Source organism: Leptinotarsa decemlineata, unplaced genomic scaffold (genome assembly GCF_025532065.1).
Source record: "Leptinotarsa decemlineata unplaced genomic scaffold, Ldec_3_MD MMD2_P_RNA_scaffold_2, whole genome shotgun sequence".
NCBI lineage: Eukaryota > Metazoa > Arthropoda > Insecta > Coleoptera > Chrysomelidae > Leptinotarsa > Leptinotarsa decemlineata.
Genome location: NW_027412529.1, coordinates 17,831,834 through 17,857,936, shown reverse-complemented (window position 1 = coordinate 17,857,936; position 26,103 = coordinate 17,831,834). Strand labels below are relative to the sequence as shown.

The window sequence follows — 26,103 nt, the reverse complement described above, 5'->3', positions numbered from 1 at the left end:
TTTTCGGAGACTGAGTCTTGTGTAGGGGGAGCTTCGTAAGAGGAGGTGTCATCACCTTTCTTTTTAGGCCTGTATCTGTGGTTCAGCCCCGTAAACACTGATGAGACCTGGTGGGTCGAAACAGCGCTGTCAGGTGTTCGATCCCAAATCCATTAAGTTGCTTTTTGCAGTGAAAGACGAGGGACAAATCTCGTTTTGTGGTCGATGTCGAAGCTTGGCTTTGCAACGGTTCTTCTTGGGGAGTCTTGTTTATCCTTGATATTCGGAGATCAATTGCCATAGATGGTGTCTTCTTATAGGGTGATGCCATCATCTTTCCTTTTAGGCCTGATTCTTTTTGGGGCAGTTTAGGGGTTTAGCCTAGCAACACTGATCTGATGAGACCTGGTGAGTCTGATGTTGGATCCCAAATCTGTCAAGTTGCTTTGTAGTGAAAGACGGAGGATAAATCTCGTTCGGCGGTCGATGTTGAAGCTTGTCTTTGTAACGGTCCGCCTTGCAGAGCCTCGTGTATCTTTGATATTTTGGGATTGAGTCTTCTGTCTGGTGGGTCCAAACAGCGCTGTCTGGTGTTGGTTCACAAATTAATTCTGAACGTAATAAACTCAATAACTATACTATAACAAGTTTCAATCGAATATACAAATTGAACTGAGAGCTAACGGCAGCAATGTTAAATGTTAGAACTAAATTCTTACCGGGGTCATTTTTATTGTCTATGCATGGCCATTGTAAATAATTGAAAAGTAAGATGAATTCATAAAATTTGCCCCCCGTAACAAGATAGCTTCTGCATATCGATAGTATGAACCAGAAAGTGGAAGTTTATGTCATTAGAAGAAAAACAGATTGTCTGTAGAGTGTACGAAAATTTAAAAAAATACACTCCGTACAGTGGAAGCTGTAGCCCAGTGTTCATTTTTAGCGGGAATATCTGTGTCGACAATTGAACGCATTGTACATGAAAGTGCAAGCTCCAAAAGTACATTGTCGTGGTGAAAAAAAATTTAATTGGACGAGTACCAGAAAAATTTTGTACGCTATACCATTCATTCTTTCTTTTTTGATAATAAAGCGCCTATTCTTGAATCCATTAGGACAAAGGTAATGGATAATGATCTCATTCCAAAAATGAACAAAGAGAAATAAGGAAAATAATAAAAGAAGATTTAAAATTTAAATAAGCCAAACGAAACGATTCCGTAAATCTGTATTGATAGAAAGAGAAGATATAGTCTCGTGGCGACGGAGATATATCTTCGCTCTATTAGAGAAAAGCGTTCTGCTCACAAAAAGATTTATTATCTGGACGAAACGTGGGTGAATGCTGGTCACACAGTATCTAAGATCTGGCAAGATACTACTGTAACTAGTTATCGTCAAGCATTTGTGGACGGTTTATTAACAGAGTTACGCGGACCAACGGGTAAAGGGCAACGACTAATTGTCGCCCATATAAGTAGCGAAAGTGGCTTTTTAGACGATAGTTCACTAATTTTTTTATCCAAAACAACGGGGGATTATCACGAAGACATGGACGCCCAACGCTTTGAAGGATGTTTTGAATCCCTTCTTTCACGAGTCGAGCCAAATTCGGTAATAGTAATGGATAACGCTTCTTATCACAGCCGATTAGTAGAACAGCTGCCAACTATGACCACCAGAAAAGCAGACATGCAGAGTTGTTTAGGACAAAAAGGAATTCCATTTTCCGAAGACATGGTTAAGGCCGAGCTAATGAGTGTCATTAAACAGCATCGTGACAGATATAGCCAGCATGTGGTGGATACAATAGCTCGTGCTGAAGGCATCACCATTTTGAAACTTCCTCCTTACCATTGCGAGTTAAACCCGATAGAATTAATCAGGGCTCAAATTAAGGGTTATTAGAACTCGCAATGGAACGGATACGGAAAGAAGATTGAGCTAATGCTGTAACCCATGTGATCAAGGAAGAAGAGAAAATGTGGAGATTGGACGGGATGGTAGACACTGTTTTTGACCAAATAATAATAGATTTAATAAGTGTGACTGGGGTTTCCTCTTCGGACGAGTCAATGGATTCTGAAACTTCATAAGCATAACATAGGTAATTATTTCTTTGCTTTGTAGTTCTCTTTATAAAAGGAACATAATAATTATTTAGTAAATTCTTTTGTTTTTTTCAATTACTGTATTAGGCATAATAAGAAAATGTAATCAGTTTTACCATTGACACCAGGTAGCGCCATCTACTATAACAATTTTTACGTAATTACCTATGTGTTTAAATGAATAAAAATATTATTTTGGTACACCTCTGCAGAGTTGGTAAGAGGATTATCCGTTGGTCACTTCAAGTGCGACGTTGCTAATGAATCACCTTCAATTGAAAATTGTTGAAGTATACCAAGCGGATTTCCATACGATTTTCACCAATGGTTGAAGTGATTCAAGAGGAAGGTTTATGTGATTAATTCAGTTATGTTTTGTATAAATTGGTTGAAATATGAAAAAGCTATTTGACAATAATTTTCAAGTTTCAGTTAACAATATAATATTACCAAAATCCCATTTTATGTAGAAGGTTGTGGTAAAATAAAATAATGATGATTTTCATAATTTATTTTTCCTCATAATTAATATAAACACAAATTCATGAATAAGGCCATTTTATCACAGCAATTCTTCATTTAGCACATATTCAGTTCAAATTTTATTTTCGCACAAATCCCATACGAAAGAACTCACAAAAAATGAGTGCATAAAGCCAATATAGAAAGCAACATTAATTTTAATATCTCAACCTTACACAAAGAACTATATAAAAAATAAAACAATACATATATCCTACTTCTATCATTGATTCCTAACAGATTTTACTACACTAATCAGGTGTGTTCGTTTAATAAAAATCTGAGCGCTGTCGTTGTGCTCGGCTAGCATTCGATAATGCAGATCGGTTGTCTCAGTTTACATCTGCTCTGTGTTTGATATTTACGAGAGCGAGGCAAAAATATATGTGATCGGTTGGCTTCGAGATCAACGTTAGAATCAGACAGATTTTTCAGTTGTCATTCATCATATTTTTAAAAGTTGGTTCAGTTTCAGGTATTTTTTTGGAAAATTAACTTCTAGTGGAATATTTGGTTGTCAGCACATACTATCTTCATAAAGGAGTTCATGACAAATTCTTATTGACATAATGATGCCTGTGTTTTCGCTAGTCATTCTTGAATAGTTCTCTGCGATCATGTAGATCTGCATTTGCTCGCTCAGCTTCAGATTTTTTATAATCGAACACATCTATTATACATGGCCTTAATATATATTTACTTTTTGTTAGTTTATGGAACACATCAGGGAGATCTTTTTTGTTAGTTACACCTTATAAATAAAAAACAATTGCCTCTTATCATGATGTTTTCCATTTACTTATAATAGATCCATTTTCAATGTTCACTAATCCTCTGTATCAAATGAATGAGAAATGAGTATTAATCATTCAGTCTTCCCTTGAGCGCACCAATTCAAAGTTATCTGGTAGATTGTAAGCCAAACATGAAATTATAAAAGGCTTAAGTCATAGTAAAAGGGTCTTTAGTAAAATTTTAACTGATACATTCCAATTCATTCAGTAAGGATGCAAATATGAAAAATGAAATGTTCATTTAACATTATTTGAGGAGGAAACATTCATTCTAAACTATTGAAAATCATTATTTCAAATAAACCAAGTTGCATATCCTAAAACATACTCTAGGGCGATTTTCGTTACTGTCGTCTCAGAAAAAAAATTAATAGAAAGGGCAAATCAATAAGGGGAAAAAAAGAATATGGAAAATGTTATCAAGTTCAAATCAATAATAATCGGGATTCGTTGCTATTGCAAATATGGTGAAAATCAAGAAAGGTTGCACCAATAAATGATAATGAAAACAGCAAAACTGTATGTTTGAGAATTACTATTAGTTACTTACACACAATCCATATACAACATAAAGGTTTCAAAAAGTAAAAAATTACTAAAAAAAATAAAACTATTCCAAAATGAGACCAAATAAAATATGGCAATGATTGAAATAAATTAAAAGAGAAACTGTTAAACCATCTAATAAGCTGAAATAACAAAATAAAGAACAGTCAAATGAATGAATCAGTGAATGTTATTGTCTGTAAACTTTAATCTTACTACACATGATTGGCTATTTGTCTAATTTGCTTTGTTAATAAATATGTACTATGGGAACCATTAAAATGTGATGTAATGGCAAGTACAGCTAGCAATATAGGAACTAAAAAATTGTCTCAAAGCCACATGTATACCAAGGATATGTTCCAAAAATAACCAGAAATGTATTTTAGTGGTTCCAAAATCACCACTACTACCGAAAAAACGGTTAGATATAAATTAAATTTGTCTGAAAAGCGACGAACCCAACATCAAAATACTAAGTGATGATTTTGTTCTGGTGAGAGGAACAATTAGCAGATGACAAAATTGAATTTGGAATATTTGAATGAGTGATTGTTGAAACGTACCTTGTGGTCACTTTTATGCTGTTTTGAGAAAAACAAAAAAAAACAAATTTTATCATTTACATTTTCTGAAAAAAAAATCAAACATTTTTATGAACCAGGTAGGTGTTATCAATTATCTCGTACAGGCAATGAAAATAATGAACTACATAGATTAAAACGTGTTCATTTGGACAAGTATAAAGGAAGACATTTGAAAAACTAATACCCTAACGTGAACCAAATGAAACTTAGTAAACTTTGAAACTATTTGTTCCTGTTCATCAAATTTAATTTAATCGTCCCCTCCATGTGAAGATTCATTTATTGTCAGGCAAAGATCCAGATCCCTTTATCCACTCATTTGTCCAAGGTAACACTCAGTTATATTCTCAAAAAATTACCCAGTTCCATTTTTTTAATCACTCATTCAGTTGTTTCTTCAAACGTGGATAGTAACACATCGGACTAATGAATAGTAAAAAAAATTATCATCATAACAAAAGATAAAACTGGAACCTCTGGCATAAAAAATCCAAAAACAAGTACTTTTCCAAATCAGAAAACTTCAATACTCTTCCCGACGCGCATTCCACCAAGTTAACGTATGGTGATTAGGAAAGTGTTTGTTTTTAAACTCATCGTCAGTTCATGAAATTTTTCAATGTTAGGGGCCCCATGTGATTTTCATATTCAAAAATGCCCAACTTCGCAATTTATTTTAATGACTATAAGATTAATTAGTCGGAAAATGTATGATCACAGCATATGATTTCCTGTTTGCGCTTCAATAATATAATTATCAACAATAACACACTTTATAATTGACATGACTGTCTTGTTTTAAAAGTAACCAACAATAATATATTTTTCAGATAACCCCTGTCAAAAATTTTGGTTAATAGCAGATAATTAATGGTTATTTCTGAAACATATCTTAAAAATTAGCTGCTTATGAAATAGGTACTTGGATAGAGTAATAGAATATCTATATATATATATATATTTCCCAACAAATGTATACACACTTCAACTTCTTTAAATCCTATAAGAAAATCAACAGAAGCAATTCAACATTTTTTTGAGACATGCATTTGTTATTTTAAAAATGTTGTCTTAAATTTCATTACTGACAGTAAGTGTGGTGAAGTTAGTACTGTTATTGATAATAGCTCGCAAAAATAGTACACCCTAAACACGTCTGATAGAGCTAGAAAATTGGCTAGACTGCTGTATCAACAGTTATAATGAGCAAACCTTCATAAAATTATCTAGGTTTTCAAGTTATTAAGAGCTTTCATTAAATAATATCATAACGGTAACAACGACTTGGGGTTTTTGTCTTCTTCATTAGAATTTTTATGTGTCAAACCCATTAATTGGATTAGCTAGTAACCCCATGTTCTGGGTAGATTTCAGACTCAGCAGTTTATTTATTATTCAAACTTGTGTCAACCTATGCCAAAAATTTCACTTTATTTTTTTTTACAGTCATTGGTAATTGATACCACCAAAGCTTTTTCTGAACATGTAAAGGACTCAAGACTAATCCTGGCTAAATCAGCTGAAACTCTTCAGAAGTGATTTCAAATATACCAGATAAAAACTCTCCTAACTAGAGCTGGCTAGGAATTCAATAGTTTGAATGGCATAGTCAGAAAGAACAATTATGTCAGTGATACAGAGAATGCAGAAGAAAGAAAAAAAAACTGATTGTGAAAACAGTCTTCAGGTTTAGTGGAGTCAAACCTTGGCAAAAACATACCAAACAAAAGTTCTTGAAGCCTTGATAATGCTGAATGATAAAAACCTAAATTGCCCAGAAATAATATACAATCTCAAGTTCAAGTCGACTGATATTCACTAAATGATAAGTTACCCACCTATCGAGAGTTGAATAAAGAATGTTCAAGTATATCAGGGTTTCTCAAGTGAAATTCATTGAGCTTCACCCACTGTTTGACCAAATAGTAGGAAATCGATAAAAATACAGAATACCGGTTTGTTTTACAAAATGGACTCATTAAACATTGAGGTAATTGAACATGTAATAATGTAAAACACGTTTCACCAACCAAATTGGCGTCAGGAGGCAAAACTATACTAATTCCATTCTGAGTGAATCCTCACTTTTACTTTTAGTCTTGAATCAATTATTTTGTAACTTTAAATTATCTGGAAATTTCCAGCAGAGATCCTATTGCTTTGCAGATTGGGGTTCATAAAATAATGAACTATGCAATGGATCCATTGTTAATGTTTACAGTTCCCATGACATACACACTTTGCTATTTCGATGTACTGGCCTCCAAAATTGCAAATTTCATTAAAATTCGATGTAATTTATTATTTCGTCTTTGAAAATAGGAAACAAAAATAAACTTTCAGCAAATCAATATCCTGTCTTTCTTTACTCAGAGAGAACATAACAAGCCTATGTTTGGGCTAGAAAATGCACACCCGCTATGTTTTAATTATCACTGGTTGCAAATAATAATAAACTCAAAGAAAAGTATGAGGTAATATATTCAATTAACAGAAAAATGTCCTGACATTAAATTCCAATTAATTGCTCATCTTTCACTTGATAACATTTTCTTTTACTGAAAAGGTGATTCTAACAGTAGGAGATGTCAAGAATATATCTAATTCCAAACCCTGTTTCTTATAACCAAGACATCTAAAAACTAAACTAAGACATCATAAATAAACCTAATATTTAAGAACCTGTTGTTTAGAATCTAGTGCCGCATAATAAATGAGCATTGGTGTCATTGTAAGAATGGTGACACTAGACTTGTGGAAGTCTGGAGACAGCAAAATGTGTAATGAGACCTTTGAACAGTAGCAAAGTGAAAATGGGGGATTCACAGAACTGCTATAGTTCATTTCCTGATAATACTAACTTGATTGGTGAAGAGCGTCATTGCGGAGAAAGTTGCAGTTCCAATGTGTGGTAACAGTATTTGTATTGGGTGCAATTTAATAACCCAAAATCAATCGGAAAAGAATAATATCCCAGTTTTCAAAATTACAGTGATGTTTTCTGACTTTTACTCGGACTTGTATCTGTGCAGGGATTGTGGAATGATACCTTGTGAAACATTTTTTTTTATATATAAAGTTCGCTAGTTTTTTGTGTATCTTAAATAAAGTTCGTCAGATGACGTATAATAATAATAATAGAAAAGGTAGTCTTCATCAGTGCCAAAAATCAACAGTAATTAAATACATTATTGGAATACTCATCAGTCAATGCACATATTGATGATTAAATTTTAGTGACAATAAAATAGATTCCATTCGGATGTAACCTAATTATTGTTTTTTATTTATTTTTATTTTTTTAGAAGATTATTATATATTTCTCCCAAATTTTGAGTGATATAATTGAACAAATAGTTATATGATGGAATCGGCCGATACTCGATGAATCTCCATAACTAACGTATTCTAAAAATACTTTATTGTGTGATTTTCACTAGACATGTCTAGTGTCTAGTGAAAATCACACAATAAAGTGTTTTTAGAATACGTTAGAACAAATAGTTGTTTGATTCATCTTGTATTATGATCATGGATGGTATTTATTTCATTGACATTCAAAGCAGAAGGTTTGCACTTTTTTCTATCTGAACAAATAAAACAACACATTTTTAATTGAAAAATAGATTGAATATTTGAGATGTATGTTCAACATATGGTAATCAAAACATCCATTTCAATATTATATACTGCACTCTCCTAAGAGTTTTACTATCGATGAGTTAGCTGTTTCCAAAACAGAAATTAAATATTGCATACTCGAATATATCAAACAGAAATAAATACAGTACTCCAAAAGAAACTTTCATCAATATGAGTCTCTGAAAATTGTGTAGTTAGTCAACATTCAACAGGTTTGTTTTTGTTTATGGTTCTGTTCTTGGTTATCAACACTTGATGAAGACTTTTCATGATTCCAACTCAATTTGTGCTAATTTAACCAAGAGGTCAACAATGTTAATGTCAGTTAACATGTCATCATATCTTTTTTATTTTTTCTATACAAATGAAGTAATATTGTTTTGTATATGACTTAGTATTTTCTTTGAATAACAATTTTGAAACTATTTGTATAAATCGAAAATAAAACTAATTTCTTGTAGAACTCCGCAAGTGCTGGTTTTAAATGAACTGGCTTTTTTTAAGTTTTCCATCAGATAGATATTTTTTAAACCACTTCATATCTTCATCTAGTTATTCCCAGAACATGAAAGTTATTGATACATTCCTCACACATTATTTTTTTACTGCTCACTTCTAAATTCGGGAGCTAAACAAAAAAAAAACAGAATATTCAAAGGTTGAACCTTCATAATTTTGATCTCCCAATATTATCATGTTTGTTTTTTTGTCGCCATCTTCAAGCTCCTATATTATTTTGATATCGCTTGAAAATTCAAAGTATACAATATTCATAACACTAGGAAGACATGTACTTGTTTGACAAATAAGCATTGAGAGCTGTAACAGAAACTATAATAATGTTACATGTCCTAAATTAGCTGAAATAACCATTTCCATAACAGCCTGGAAAACCACCCTCACATTAGCGGTATCCGTAGCAGTTGTGAAATGCGGGTATAATACTTTTCTGGAATCACCGTTACGCAGAATGAATTTGTGTTGAATGAAAAGGGCTCCTCGATCAACATCTCTGTCGGGACCTTTAAAGTAACAAAATTTTTTTTTCTCATTATATATGTTATATTACCAATCCAAAATTGGGTCAATCATAATTTTCTGCATTATTTGAGTACTTGAAATTCACAGAATATTTTGTATCTAAATGGTGGTGTCAAATACCAAAGGTGGAATAATTGTGGAGTGCGCCCTAGGCAAGCACCTCACAGGTGCCCCTCTAGCACACAATTTTTAATGACTACTGACTTCGAACGACAGCACGCGCCCCTTCGTAGCCACGCGCCCATTCGTAGCCACGCGCCCCTTCGTAGCCTCGCGCCTCTAGGCACGTGCCTAGTTTGCCTTACAGGTAATACGCCTCTGACAAACACCATAATATAAATTAAAAGTAAGTTTTTGAAATTCATTTTTGCGCATTGATTCAAACTTTTATTAACAATAACAACGTTATTTAATGTTACAAGTGTAAATTAATATTATATTTATTGCATACAAGAAAGTTTCACCAATAGTGATGTGTTTTTAATAAATTAATGGATGGAGCCATTTCTACCAGGTAGTAGAGAGAAATGAAAGTTCCCATGTTTTTTACCACTTATATTTGTAACTAACGTTACTGCAGTTTCATCCAACAAGGAAATTAGCAAACTTATACAATAAACTGAAATAATCAACACTGTATACACCACTGTAGATAATAACAACACGGTCCTTAATGACTACATTAACTGTACTTTGTTTTCCTATGACAATGTGTGTAAGCTAATCTCAAAACCAGCAAATAGAATTATAGGTCGATTTGGTCATCCATTAAACCAACAGCTAAAAAAATTTTGCAGAAATACTGATCCAAATATGTTAAACTTTTGTTTTTAATATAATTTTTGTCCATGTTAAAAATGTCTTTTTATTAATATGTTTATACAGGGTGTAACTAAATAAGTGTAAAACATTTAAGAAGGTGATTCCTCATCGAAAAAAAGATAGAATCTTTCATATAAAGAAATTTCTTTGGAGCATCCCTTGTTAAGATACAGCCCCTTAAAGGGGGTACATAAAATTTGTATAACAATTTTTTTCACAAGCACTAAAAAAGTTACAATATTGAAATTAACCTGACGTTTTGTACTACCAAAAAGACACTTGGCCAGATATTTATTTGGTTTACCCCATGGTTGTAAGGGGTGGAAAACGCAACCCCTAAAATGTATTTCCAATGTAACTTTATGTCTTATCATTTGTTTACCATAAAAAAAATTATTTCCGATAGCCTGTTTCATTCTAAACAAAAAATGTCTCTTAGGTTTTTTGCCCAAAATACACCATTTCGCGGCAAAAAATTATTTTACGAACAACTACAGAGATACATCGTCATAAATGCGAAAATACGAAACTAATCTATCTAGTAGGTCGCTATTAGCGATAGTGACAATTAAATTGGTATGACGCTGTCAGTTTGTGAATTTTCGAAATTGAATTAATATTGATTTGTGTTGTTCTGTTCTTAATTTGTTACTATAATAATTCACTTGATATTAAAATGGCATACACAAATGAGGAAATGACCGATATGCATTACGTTTACAATCTGTCGCAGAGGAATGGGTTACAAGCTTCTAGAAAATATGCTGAAATGTATCCTCAACAGCAGCATCCTTCATATAGAATATTTGCTCGACTTCATCAACGATTACGAGAATATGGTTCATTCGACAAAAGAACGCAGGATTGTGGTCGCCATCGAGAAGTAAGAACATCACAGCTTGAGGAAGCAGTACTTAATTTGATTGAAGAACAACCTACTACCAGTACTAGAAAGATTGCTTTCCAGCTAAATGTTGATCATATGACGGTATTTCGAATTTTAAAGGAACAACTCTTATACACCTACCATCTGTAACGAGTACAGGCACTGTTACCGCGAGGCTTTCCAAACCGTCTTGAATTTTGCAATTGGATGCTGGAAATGACTAGAATAAATTGTGACTTTCTGAAGACGATAGAATTCACAAACGAATGTGGTTTTTCTTGGGACAAGATTATTAATTTTCATAATTACCACATATGGGCTGATGAAAACCCTCACGCTATTGTCGAAACAAACCATCAAGAACAGTTTTCTCTTAACGTGTGGCTCGGGGTTATTGGGGATGATTTAATTGGGCCTCATTTTCTACCTCCTCGATTAAATGGTGAGGCATACGTTCAATTTTTAAGAGAAGTGTATCCAGTACTGCTGGAGGAAGTTCCTTTGGGTATCAGAAGGGATATATTTTTTATGAATGATGGCCCGCTCGATCCCCGGATCTTAATTCTCTCAATTTCTCTATTTGGGGCCATTTACAGCATTTGGTTTATCGTACTCCTGTTCGCGATGTAGAGGACTTAAGAAACCGCATCATCGATGCGTGCAGGGTAATCAGAGAGACTCCAGGAATATTTGAGCGAATACGTAGCTCAATGCGCCTACGTCTAGACGCATGCGTAATGTCTGAAGGTAGACATATTGAACATTTACTATGATTTCTACATGTTGTGTGTTTTGTTATTAATTAGTTTTGTTTATTATCCTTTAATCGTTTAATGTGGGTACTAACTACAAAATAACAATAAATCCAGTTCGCATTTATGACGATGTATCTCTGTAGTTGTTCCTAAAATAATTTTTTGCTGCGAACTGGTTCATTTTGGGTAAAAACCCAAGAGACATTTTTTGTTTAGAATGAAACAGGCTATCAGAAATAAATTTTTAAATGGTAAACAAATAATAAGAAAAAAAGTTACATTGGAAATAAATTTTAGGGGTTGCGTTTTCCACCCCTTACAACCATAGGGTAAACCAAATAAATTGCTAAGTGTGTTTTTGGTAGGAATCACCTCCTTAAATATTTTACACTTATTCGGTTACACCCTGTATTCTAGCGGTAAAATTGAAATATTTGCCACAAATTTTAATGTATTTCAGGGTTCCATTTTTTATAAGAGATTATTTTAACAAACGTAAAAATCTCCTTCAGGAAATTTAGTATTTTTTGATGCAAATATCTGTACTCCAAGTGGACATATATAATACCATAAATAATATAGGGATTTGTAATCGAAAGTAAATTTTGTCAATCTAAAAACTTACTGAAGAACCAAAACAAAAATATTCTGTGATTCTGAAAAGGATTTGTATTTTTGTAAAGTATTTTTTGTTACCACTGATTTATAAGTAAAGGTGAAATTTTGGTTTATGACCAATCATTATTGTGGATATTAATAAATATGCAGATATCATTATGAAAATTTACTTTATCTTCCATTTGAATATTAGATTATGATACGTGAAGCAAAGTTGCTTTTGCTAGAGATTGTCAGACTTATTCTTTAGTCTTTCATAACCTTTGTTGAACTTACCTCTGTAGTCTGGGAAATACAGTCTTAAATGTCGATTGGAATGCAGAATTTTTTCTCGAAATAGATCGAATTTATTCAGGAATAACACAAATGAAGCATCTCTGAAAAATGGATTATTGACTATCTGTCCAAATAAGTTTAAGCTTTCTTCAAGTCTGTTAACACTGGGATCCTCCTAAAATAAATTAATTCATTTCGTTCAAAAATAATTGAATGAAATAATGAATTTTATTTGATTGCCACATATTCAGCATAATGTCTCGCCACGACGTTACAGTTACCTACGCCCATGAACTACCTGTCACTGACTGACAAGTAAGACAATGTGAATGACATCATCGAGCGAAGTGGAGCACATAGTTCCTAGAAAATTTGAGCAAAAAGATAGGATTGCTTTTGAACATGGTCCATTACATACCAGAGAATTCTACAAGAGTATATATACAAAGGACAGTAGCGAACTGGGAAGGTTTGAATTAGAGCGCGAAATATGAAAGTAAGGAAAGTATGACAGTTGAGAGCGATTGAAGTATTGTGCTTAATAGTGTAATTTGTGTGATTAAATGAAGTTATTAAATATGAATAAGCGTACCAATTGGTTATTTGTTTATTAAAAACCCACGTCTTGACTAAACTTAGATCTCAAGTTCATAACAATACATTAAAAATATTGTTTAAATTGAATGGAGTATATTTTTAGTAGAGTCTAATTTTGGGAAAGAAAGGTTTTTGCTTTTTATTTCTCCAGATTTATATAAAAAATTTTGGGAATCTTACAAAGAAAGGAAGAAAGAAATTGATTGCAGAATGAATTCTTTACAAAGATGTTCAGATTATACAAAGAAGTCACTCTCAGACACAAACTGGAATAAAAATCCTTCACGAAACAACTACTTTTATATAAACATTGAATTACACAAATGAAAAAATACTTTCAAATCAACTGTTTTTATGTGAACATTGAATTATACAAAAAAACAGTTCATCTTGTAATATTATCCCGATTGGTGCTGAAGAAGCAATAAGACAAGTGTTTTATTCCAAAACATCGATGGCCATCATTGCGGATGATAGTGTTCCTTGTAAGTGAAATTTTAACTCTTTCATATAAGATATTGAGTTGCAATCCTGTGAATGATATCTGATCAATTCCGAATATTTGGAGGACAAAGTGAATAGGACAAAGTGTTTTTTGTATAATTCAATGTTCATATAAAAGTAGTTGTTTCGAAAGTATTTTTTCGTGTATTTCAATGTTTATATGAAAATAGTTGTTACGAGTTTGTGTCTGAAAGATACTTCTTTGCACGATCCACAAATCTTTGTAAAAAGTTAAGTTTGAAATCAATTGCTGTCTTTGTTTCTTTGGAAAATGTCCACTTCTTTTTGTATGAAGCTGGAGAGGTAGAAAGTCAAAACTTTTCTTTTCCAATAAATTAACCTTCTGTCAAAAGAATTTGTGGAAAAATGTTTTGACTGTTCCACCTCCTCAACCGATTGGGTTGCAAGTTTAACAAAAATATCAAGTTAGTACTATCATGAACGTTTCATTAGGATTTCATCATTTAACACAATTATAAAATAACTTGTCTTTGGCTTTGGAAGTGTCTTGTCTTTTCAGTGAAAAATCTATTGATCAAATAAATGGATTATTGAAAAATTAGGTCATGAATTCATATTAAACATGATCTCTGCCTCCTAGGTACTCGTCAAAATTGAATATATACTAACTGGGCTTAGATCGCAGATTTCGAAAAAAGGGTGTCAACATTAAAAGTTGGGTTAGTAGGCATATAGTATTTAGTATAGAAATATTTTTGTGTGCTTGCTCAATATTCCAAAGTGTCTATTAAAGTATTGAATAATTATTTTGAAATCAGTAGTGAATCTCTCAAGTTACTGAACATTCACCAGCGGGTATTTGAAGCCACTAAATAAGTGAATATAAATTAAAGTGTGAGTAAACTTGACGACAAGGGGGACCGGACATGAAAGAAAACCATAATAGTCTTCATCCGAATACCTTAGATTTGCCAGTAGTCACCAAATTCGAATATGAAATGCAAACAACTTGTTACTCAACACAGCATCATTTTTTTTATAAAACGAAAAGAAATAACAGAAGTTGGTAGGATAAAAGGAAAGTTTTGTATGAAAAAGGTGTTGTTGTACATAAGAGAATGGAGTTTTTTAAGAAATAACCATCAGTTTAATCAGAACAGTTTTTCCTTCATATACCGGGTGTCCCACATTTTATGTGACAGGCAATATCTGGTTTGTTGAAGGAGATACACAAAAATGTTTCATACAAAAGTTTTAGGAGTTCATGAGAGCTATATTTTGATATAATTTTTAAATATACAGAGTGTTTGGTGTAGGTGCTACAGACCAAAATTCCATTTTTTAAAATAGAACGCCCTGTATATCATTACATATTCAGATGCTACGTTAAATTCTGATATCATTTCATGTTTGGTTTTTGAAATTCGGTTACGGCGTTGTTGAGTTATTGCTTAAAATGTAAAGTCTTGAGAACGACTATTATTTTTAAAAATATCTCATACAATTATTCTCTCTGCATCAGATCACATGAAAATTAGTCAAAATTTTGGGTGTTCGAAGTAATGGTTTCAATTTTGAGTTGTGGAATTCAGTCAGGAATCATTTTGAATATGAAACAATTGCGAAATTGAAAGAGGTGTATTCGAAAACAAATCTTTAATTAATAACAATGTAAATAATATAACTTGATAAATCATTTCATAAGAATGGTAGGTACCTAGAAATAAGTCATAAAAATTGTTCAAAGTGATGCCCATTAGATATTATACAGGCTTCGAAACGTCGAATCACTTCTCTCGTACAAGTCGCTCTTATAATATCAGGCGTAATATCACTGCACGCTAGTCGAATTTTCATTTTCAGATCATCCACATTCAAAGAGGGAGTATTGAAAACAATATCTTTTAAATAACCCCATAGGAAAAATCAAGCGGTAATAAATCTGGGGAACGAGCCGGCCACCGAATTGAACCCTTATTACCAATCCATCTATTTGGGTACGTTCTATCCAGATATTCAGTAACAACCTGTGAATTGTGAGGAGGAGCACCATCTTGTTGCCACCAAATTCCTTGTCGTTCTGCTATGGGAATATCTTCCATCAACTGGATCAAATCATTTTCTAGAAAATGTAAATATCGCAATCCATTGAGATTTTCATTGAAAAAGTAAGGTCCTATGATGCGGCCATTGAACAATCCACACCATACATTAATACTCCAAGTAGTTTGAAAATTACTTTCGCGGACCCAGTGGGGATTTTCTTGAGACCAATAGTGACTGTTATGTCGATTCACAACTCCGTTATTGTGGAATCGCGATTCATCGCTCCACAAAATTTGACTGAATATGTTAGGACTTTCATGTAATATTACCTGAATACAAGCAATGAATTCAAGTCGTCGTTCAAAGTCAGTGGGTTTCAAACCTTGTTCCAACTGAATTTTGAACGGGTGGTATTTATTTTCTTTCAGAATTCTCTGTACATTAGATTTACTCACACCGACTTCTTCTGCAAGAGTACGGATAGAAACATGTGGATGAATAATAATATAAGCCAACACATTGATCTCTAAATCTTCAGTTCTAACAGATCTCGTATGATGACGATGCTTTATAGTAGAAGGAAATGACCCAGTTCGCAATTTTTCTACAACTCTCGAAAAAGTAATTCGTGACGGAATGGGTCTGTCTGGAAAACGTTCTTGGTATAGACGTTGTGCTTGACGGCAGTTTTTCTGACATTCCCCAAAAATTAATAACATATCAATGCAATCACTTGGACTAAATGCGAAAGGCATACTGGAGTTTTCGCACAAATAACACAGTTACTGTTTTGCAAAGAATCACTGAATCGAACTGACAAGTAGATACAATTCAACAACATTTGTTACTATGGCATCAACAAGCATAAGCTACTTGATGAAATTGTGCAATATAAAGCAATTCACCCTCAAGTTAGTCACATTCTCAAGAATTTCAATATTATATTCAACTGATATCGATATCGTATCGTAGAGGTGAGAATAATGGTTTGTATTCAGTAGTAGTCTAGTTCAATTTAATAAAAGATATAGACTGGATTCGTGTACGAGTAAATAAGTTTTTTTTGAAACTTTATATTTAAGGAAAAGTGCAATAACTCAACAACGCCGTAACCGAATTTCAAAAACCAAACATGAAATGATATCAGAATTTAACGTAGCATCTGAATATGAAATGATATACAGGGCGTTCTATTTTAAAAAATGGAATTTTGGTCTGTAGCACCTACACCAAACACCCTGTATATTTAAAAATTATATCAAAATATAGCTCTCATGAACTCCTAAAACTTTTGTATGAAACATTTTTGTGTATCTCCTTCAACAAACCAGATATTGCCTGTCACATAAAATGTGGGACACCCGGTATATGGATGAAACCAAAATATTTTCGAAAGGCAGCCTGAAAGTATCATCAAATATAATTAAGGTAAAAGGCATGTAGTAAGACACGCACGGAAAATGGCTTTGTAATAGGTGCAGAGCTAATACTCTCAATCAGAATCTGATTGTGATTGTTATTATAGATATTGACCCCATTGAAATAAAATAACCATTAGATCAGGATGATCGGTTTGCATACTTGAATAATATCAAAAAATGTAGTTACGTAACCAATTTGTACCTGTCCATCGACATCCAATAAGTGCGGTTGTATTTGTCACTAACGCAGTTTCGTCTAACAAGACATTTTTTAACTAATACAATAAACTGAAAAAATCAACAATGTTAACCCTTAAATATCTATTCACCGCTGTAGGTAATAACAGACGGTCGTTAATGACTTTATTACCTGTATTTTGTTTTTCTGTGACAAAGTGGGTATGCTAATCTGAAAACAGGCGATTAGACCAGGTTGGTTTGAACATTTTATAGGTTACATCCGCAATGCCTATGCTCATGATTTTCCAAGGGTTCCAAATAATTGAATTTCAACCCTTGCCTGCATAGTGCAGAATTTCCGTATCACTTAGATTCGACAACTTGTGTTGCATTCCAAGGAATGGTTTGAAAATTTTAAATCATCTTTGCCTAGTCTGAAGGACCTTTCATGTTCAGCATACCGTTTTGAGAAATTTCAGCCACATTCGTCCCACACTCCGGACACAAGCTTTTTCCAGAAGAAAAAGGCCCAACAAAAAAACACAAAAATGTTGAAAAAAAAATTATTTATTTCTCAACATAATCTCCTTGCAGCTCTATACACTTTCCCCAGCGACGTTCAATAAGGTCGATACCGTTTTTATAATAAGAACTGTCTTGCTCCTCAAAATAGCCATTAACTGCCAACATCACTTCTTCATCGTTGGAAAATGACCATCGAGTAATTTTTTCAAGTTTAGCAACAGAAAATAATTCGAGGAGGTTTAATCTGGCGAATAGGGTAATGAGGTATTGAATTCGTTAATTTTGGTCATTGTGATAATGGATTTGTGAGCTGGTGCATTGCCTTGATGAAACAACACTTTTTTCTTAGCCAAATGCGGCCGTTTTTACTTGATTTCTCCACTCAAACGTTGCAATAAGTTCGCATAACACTCGCCGTTGATAGTATTACCTTTTTTAAAATAGTCGATGAAAATCATCCCAGGTGCATACCAAAAAACTCATGCCACGACCTTACCTGCAGATGAAACGGTCATCGCCTTCTTTGGTGCCGATTCTCCTTTTTGAGTCCACTGCTTTGGTTGTTTTTTTGTCTCGGGTGTAAAGTGATGGACCCATGTTTAATCCATGGTTATGAAACGACGCAAAAATTTTGCTTTGTTGCTGTGAAACTTCGCTAAATACACACCTCATTTGGTCAACCACTGTGATGCTCGTCTTGGCAGCTCGTACAGCCTCCTTTAAACTCTGCTTCCCAATATTTTACTATTGTAAACGAAGGAGCAGACTCACCCAAAGTAGAATCCAGTGCAGCTTCTATATTGGTCAGGATGAGGCCTTTCAAATAAAAGTATTGTACCACATAACAATGACAAATTTTTTCCATTTTCACAAATTAACTGAAAACGTTCGCTATTGATGGCTGCCAAACAAATATTAAATAACGCAGCGTTTCAAACTTGAAACATATGCTTTATAGATTGTGTATTTTCTGATACAGCGATATTTTTCAAACAACTACCGCCATCTCTAGGTCAGGCCGGGTACTTCTGGGATAACCCCAGTAAGTAAATTGATGGATGAAGCAGTTACTACGTGGTAGGAGATCATTATGAAAAGCGAGAAACAAAATTTTCTGTTCTTTTAAACTTGTATTTGTAATGTAAGTTACAACGTTAGTACAAATACAACCCTCGGACATAATGTAACTGTGTTACAGGCAGAAGTAGCGGCCATCGAACACTGTATAGGGGAAATAAACAGGCATAAGGTCACAAATAAAACCATTGCCATTTTCTCCGACAGCCAGGCGGCAATTAAAGCACTCAGCTCATTTCAAGTCTTCTCAAGACCGGTGGGAAGCTGTTTGAGCACACTCAAGGAGCTAAGTAACCAAACTAGGGTCAGTTACCTACGTTAGGTAACTAACGTTACCTACTGCAGTAGGTAACGTTACCTACTGCAGTAGGTAACGTTACCTACTGCAGTAGGTAACGTTAGTTACCTACTGCAGTTTCGTATGTGGGACAATATGGCCGAAATTTCTCAAAATGGTATGCTGAACGTGAAAGGTCCTTCAGACTAGGTAAAGATGATTTAAAGTTTTCAAACCAGTCCTTGGAATGCAACACAAGTTCCCGAATCTAAACAATAGAAATTTTGCATTATGACCAAATCGACGGTCTACTCACCTGTTTTCAGATTAGCGTACTCAGATTATCACAGGTAAACAGTATACAAGTAATAAAGTCATTGAGAACCGTCTGTTATCACCTATAGTGGTGTATAGATATATAAGGGTTAACATTGTTAATTATTTGAGTTTATTGTATTAGTTTGAAAATGTCCTTGTTGGACGAAACTGCAGTAACATTAGCTACAAATACAAGTGATATTGAAACATAAGAAGTTTAATTTCTCATTTAACCTTTCATCCTCCACTTTTCATGGATTAGGTGACGAAGTTAAATATATATTGGCACGAGTCTAAGCGATGACATTTTATGGCTTACGAGACGTATCCTTGAAGAATATGTAGTAACCAGTAACCTTTAATAAATTTAGTTTGCATAACTTACAAGCAAAGTCATGTCGTATCCACTGAGTGAAATCACAAAAAGTACAGCTCGAACATCATCAAAGCAATAGATCCATTTCCTCCTCTGAGATCTTTGTCCTCCAACGTCATACATACTAACAATCATATCACTTATGCAAAACTGAGTTTCTATTATGCCTTGGGTTCGTACTCGAGCTCTGAGCACATCAGTTGCATTCGGCACATACTTCGGATCACAGATTCGTTCCATATTCTCAAACAAACTGAAATTAGATATATTATAGTCCCAACTTACTCTTGTTAACACTAAGTATAAAATGGCGAAGTGCATTTTGATAGAACTAATATGATTCATAAGTGTGTGTGATTGATAACTTGTTTACTTTATGGTAATTCATGATCACTTAAATGAAATGAATAAAAAACACTTTTGTCTAAATACCACTGGCAGATTTTATTCATATGACCGGTTTCGGGTTTGACCCCATTATCAAGTATAAAACTTGATTTGATGAACTTTAATTAATTGGCAACAAAATTTAATTGGCGCTCTGGGGCGACTTCATTGATTCCAGTGGCGCATTTGCCTTTTCAGCTGCAAGACAACCCGGAAAAACCCACAGCACCACTTCATCTGAAGATCTCGATCTTCCAATGTCCTCTCTTTCATAAAACAAAATATAGGGTGTCTCCAGAGGCTCCAATAAATTCAATACATCGTCATCATCGTCATCGTTTGACTATCGTCAAACTTAAACCAGTCCATTTCGTCTTTGACCAAGGCGTAATAATGACCAGATTCAACGCCAGAACCACAGTGAACAATGACTGCATGAAGATTATAATAGTGGTCTGCTAGATTGAAGTGTTCATCTACTTCGAACTTTCATGAGAGTTTGGTGCTTCCGTCAGAGGTTGAGTCATGTTTGAAGATCATCAGTGTTATTATTAGTATGACTGGTGCCTCAGCTATACTTGGTTTTTTTTATAATAGTCAGTTAGTTTGGCGCATGTTTGGCAATACAGTCGATCATTACCTATTAAAAGTTCCATTTTCAGATGATTTAACAATAAGCTTTGCACGGACTGGTTATTGGTCATATTAGGAAACGCTAGTTGAAGTTCCAGAAATTCACATACGTTTTTGCTACCTCTTGAACATTTACTACAAAGTAAAGAAGTGAGAATTTTCCAGCAAAAGATTTAGAAACACAAAACGAGATAGAATGTACGGAATCATTCAATCCAGAGCGGTCATGAGTATTGATTCCGCTATTTTTTTGCTCATGAAGAGTATTCAACAAAAACCCCATTAATTCGGATCAATCCTCTTGTTGTCCTAACGAGTATCTAGTGGACTTCAACGACTCCAGGAAATCGGCATGAACAGGTATTTGAGTTTGTTGAATAATTAGGAAACTTTCTCTTTCTTGTTCATTGTTAAAACCTCGTTCTTGAAATTCTTCGTCATGAACACCACTCGTAAAATGGTCTTCATGTAGCAAGTGTTTCCTAAATTATCTAATCCGATTGTCTTCTCAAAATTTTTAGGACAACTCTGTACTGATTCGTAATGAAGAACATGTTTTACAGAATCTGAATAAGAACCATTTCTCAAATTGCAATCGATCCTTCCAAGCGATGAAGGGTTTTGTAGAGGGATCGATTTGGCTCTTGCTTCATGAAGCTCTTCCACTGAAAGGGAACCAGAACCACGAGGACTGCAACTCATATTTGGGAGGCAAGAATGACCTAAGTCCATTGACCACACTGAAAAAAAAGCAGGTGGATCAATCACTTGCGAATTAACCTTGATAGGAGACTGATGAATATCCACATATCTCGGCTTGTTTCGAAGATATTTTAGTCCAGTACTGAAATGAGGGCAATGCATGATCTCATCAAAATTATGTGAAGCAGGAATAGTTCTAAAGACCGAAGCAGCATTACCACGTTAATTACATAATTTCTCTCATATATGAGGGCTTGGGTGGAGTCCGATGTTACTACAGCCAAACCGTGTAAACAGCCAACAGCCAATCTGTGTTAAGGTGCGGAAAGTTTTCATATAAACATAGCCTTTGATGGAACGACTTCACAATCATTTGTTGGTTGGTATCGCATTTTTTGTAGTAATGCTTAGGTCGCATTTTCTAAACGAGATTAGCCAGGAGGGATCAGTTGTGATTGTAGGAAAAATTGATGGGAGGGTTACATGTAGATCTAGAAGCATTTTGTTGATTCTTTGGTAAAAGGGTATACGACTATGTGGAGAGAAAGTGAATATATCGCTGCAAAAATTTGAAATGACGTCGTAAGTTGGATGATCTGGAAATTTTTATATTGCGTTAGCGTATTTTATACTCAGTTATCTCCTTCGATAGTGCAGTGGAGGTCCTGACTCGCTACAGAGGCTTTCGACTGGGCTGGAGTGGTATGTTCCTAAGACAAGGCGAAGGCAGTATTGTGTTCTGTATCTTACAGGGGTAGTATGCTTTGTGTCATACATACGCGATAGAGCCATAGTTGAAGGAATAATGTGATGGAGTCAGTGTGTGTTGCTGAGTAACTTGAGAGTGTTGAGTGCTTTATGACATGATTGAATGAATTTGTTGATATGCGACTTCCCGCTTAGTGGTGAGAGTCGAATACCATCCCTAAAATTTGGATTTCGTATTGAGTTGAAGTTTTAGGTCAGTGTTTCAGCCGGCTTTTTTCGAAAAGATGATCCCCTTGGTATTTTGGGGTGAGAATTTAAAGCCCATTGACTCATTGTTTTTTCTCTTCATGTACAAGATCTCACCATCAGCATATAATCTAGCTTTAGTTGTGGGTTTGGCATATTTCGTCCCTTCATGTATTGCAATGAGGAAGAGAGTAGTGCTTATAATAGATCCCTGAGGTATGCCGTTCTTCTGTGGGTAGTTGGATGATAGTTCACTCCTATTGAAAAGATCTGTCAAAGAGGAAATTTCGGATAAAGACCAGAATATGATCTTATATGTTAAATTCGACCAGTTTTGAAAGGATGTTATGTTTCCAAGCTGTGTCGAAGTCCTTGGTGATGTCAAGTTGTATCACGATACATTTTTGTGTGTTTACTGATGCCTCATGGATGTGTGATTCCAGGTCTATGATATTATGGAGAGCTGAATGTTGTTTTCTGAATCCACTTTGCTCTGGCTGTTTATCAGCGAAATTGGACAGTATTGTTTTTTTTTTCAAAAACAAGGAATATTTTCTTCTGTTAAAATAAGATTGAATGATCTAACAAGCTATTCTAACCCACGTCGGGTCCCGGACTTGAATTTTTCATGTCTCTGAGTGCTTCATCTAGTTCTTTTATAGATATTTTCGAATTCAAGGGATAATTTTCTTCTGGCTGAGAAACATATCAACTGATTTGTTTCAATTGAATTCTTCCAGAGTTTGAAATCAGCGTCGTGCTTCTCACAACTAGAGTTTTGACTGTAGCTCTTTGCTAGACAGTCAGCTTTCGTTGATGTGAGAGTCCTTTCCTTGAAGACCAGGGTTGCAATACCTTGGTTTTTATTTTTTCCTGCTATTCTTTTGATTTTGTTCCATACATCAGATGAAGATGTGGATGTGTTGATACTCGTGACAAAGTTCTAGTTTTTTCAGGAAATTTGTTTTGGAGGGATGAGAGATCATTTGTGTAGTTGAGGGCGACACTGACGTTGTCTGCTGAGCCATGAGAATAAATCTATTATTTGATGACATGTGAGTATGAAAGAGGGAGATTAGTTTTTGATGAAGTGTTTGGTCGGGGCCAATAGTTATTCTGTTGTCTTAGTTTTCTCAATAGATATTCGCTTGTTTTTCATTGCATGCGTGGTTATGTATATACAGGGCTATTCAAATTCGTTTCTGTACTTGGGGATCTCGTAAATGATGAGAGATAGTGTGTCGGTTAAATTGTGGCAAAGTTGTGTATTTTAGAGACATATTCAATGATGTAAAGAAATCGAATATAGCTCTTTTGATTCTGAAAAATACAGGAAAAACCAAAAAATCTCAAATTATTTTTTTGCCTATATTTTCTTTATTCGCAGACATATTGGAAATCTGTCCACATTTTGCTATTGGAATTTGATGTGAGCTATCAGAATATATCCATAAATTTTTTATACAGGGTGTCATCTAACTTGGGCCACCCCCATCTTTGAATTTTCAAATACGAACCTGTATTTTTTGTTGTAGTTTTTGGATCGTAGACGTTAACTTCATACTGAGAAATTAAAGTCAATTTTATATTTCGGGATGTTTCGGTAATATTCGATTATAATTGTGTGAATTATTCCCTTTTAAATTACGGCCCTGGAAATTGGTTGACTGAGTTGAATAAAAACACAATAGCAACTTTCACGTCTCCCTATGTATCGTAGAAATTTTCAAGAGTTTTTTTTCATTTTTAGGTACCTATTCATATTTTTTTCATTGCTCTGAGCTTTTTCTACAATGAACTTCGAATAAGAAAACCTTTTATGATCATTTGAAACATATCTACGTCAAAATAATATTATATGTGTTTCATTAAGCAGGAAAAAAAATGATAGCAATAATAAAATCCGAAAGGAACACTATAGTTGTAATGGAAATTGAAATGAAGTAATTTATATAGGTACCCAAAAAAATTATTGGCGCAATAAGTGTTCGAATTGAAGTCCTTCCATTTCGAGACATTTTTAAACTCGGTTTTTCATATTATTTATTGCCCTTAATACACTTACTTGCGGCATTGTTGCGAAATCATTCAAAATCCTCAATCTCGAATCTTCCACATTTTCTATCTCTCTGCCAGCCTAAATCCTATTTTTTAATGCCCATAGAAAATAGTCATAAATAGTAAGATCTGTTGATCTTGCAGGCCATTATATTGGCCCAGTATTTGTCTCGAAATGGAAGGACTCCAATTCGAACATTTATTGGGCCAGGTTCGTACTTAAAAATTCAAAGAAGGGGGTGGCCCAAGTCAGATGACACCCTGTATAAAAGATTCATGGATATATTCTGAGAGCCCACATCAAGTGCCATTAGCAAAATGTGGACAGATTTTCAATATGTCTGCGAATAAAGAAAATATAGGCAAAAAAATAATTTGGGATTTTTTGGTTTTTCCTGTATATCTCCAGAACCAAAAGAGCTATAATCGATTTCTTTACATCATTGAATAGGTCTCTAAAATACGCAACTTTGCCACAATTAAACCGACACTCTATCTCTTATCGTTTACGAGAGTCCCATGTACAGAAACGCAACTGCCACTTCATCAACATTCAACTGTGCATGCTTTTTTACATTCAAAACCCAAATTGTGAGGTGAATATGATGTTTACAGTATCAAGGAAGTTCAGCATTATTTTCCCCATTAATTTTCCTATAATTTTTAATAAATCTGGAAATAACAAAATTGATCTGAGATATTCGGTTGGACTTGAACATCACTACAATTTTCAAGAAAGATAAAATCATCATCTGACATGTAATAACAATTTTCTATTGTATACCATAATCAATGGACTTTGACAACTAAAATTGCTTAAAAAATGTTTTTGCAACACACAACACATTATTGATAACTTCCACATAAATTAATATGTGTATAAATACAGGTTGTTTCCTAACTACGGTACGAAACTTCAGAAGGTGATTCGTTAGATAGTTATAAGATAAAAAGTTACTATGAACATATATCCAGAGTTGCTTTTTTTCTGAGATACAGATCGTTGAAGTTTAAAAAAACGTCAGCATGTCGGCCATTTCAGCGTTAGTAACATTATTCATGATGGATTCACTGCTAATCGACAACTCTGACTTTCACTGATATGACAACACAAACACTGTCAGCTGGTCTCCAAAGCAAGTGTTCATGAAATGCAAAGTGGTTTCAATTTTTTTTCTTGAAAACGAAGCTAAATATAAAGAAAACTCAAGCGACGTAAAAGTTGTATTTTCAGTTGATTAATCTGAAAAAATAAAAACCTACAACAAGTCTGTGGCGTATTTTTTTTTTAATATTGTCGGCTATGGTTTCTACTGAGACTCCACTGGACCTAATAATTTCAATCTAGTTAGGGCTAAATAAGCGCCTTATTACTTCGAATAACTGTAGCAAATTTCAACCAAATCGGGTAAGGATATTTATAATATTTTATAAATAAAGTTTTTTTCAAACTTCAACGCCCTGTGTCTCAGAAACAAAGCAACTCCGGATATGTGTTCTTATAT

General features: G+C 34.0%; 2 protein-coding genes and 1 long non-coding RNA gene across 4 annotated transcripts in view; 2 read left to right on the top strand and 1 right to left on the bottom strand.

The window, feature by feature from the left end:
• The window catches only part of LOC111514374 (uncharacterized), a 103,446-nt gene extending 90,275 nt beyond the window's left edge, over positions 1–13,171 (top strand). The window contains exon 8 of the mRNA XM_074184843.1: positions 12,860–13,171. Within this exon, the coding sequence (XP_074040944.1) occupies positions 12,860–12,875 (16 nt within the window). The 3' untranslated portion in view covers positions 12,876–13,171. The remainder of the gene's footprint in view (positions 1–12,859) is intronic.
• LOC111514329 (guanine nucleotide-binding protein G(o) subunit alpha) overlaps positions 1–26,103 on the bottom strand; it is a 40,462-nt gene that overhangs the window by 11,928 nt on the left and 2,431 nt on the right. Inside the window, exons 3-5 of one of the 2 annotated variants that reach the window (XM_023170566.2) lie at positions 19,874–20,117; positions 12,583–12,757; positions 2,590–9,206 (exon numbers count right to left, since the gene is read on the bottom strand). In XM_023170566.2, the coding sequence (XP_023026334.1) occupies positions 9,016–9,206; positions 12,583–12,757; positions 19,874–20,117 (610 nt within the window). In that variant the 3' untranslated portion in view covers positions 2,590–9,015. Of the gene's footprint in view, positions 1–2,589; positions 9,207–12,582; positions 12,758–19,873; positions 20,118–26,103 lie in introns of those variants that run through there. The other variant, XM_074184866.1, reaches the window with a different exon arrangement.
• Positions 536–6,385, top strand: LOC141486624 (uncharacterized). Its single transcript, XR_012467955.1, has 2 exons — positions 536–2,089; positions 5,989–6,385. It is a non-coding gene; the product is annotated as an uncharacterized lncRNA (long non-coding RNA).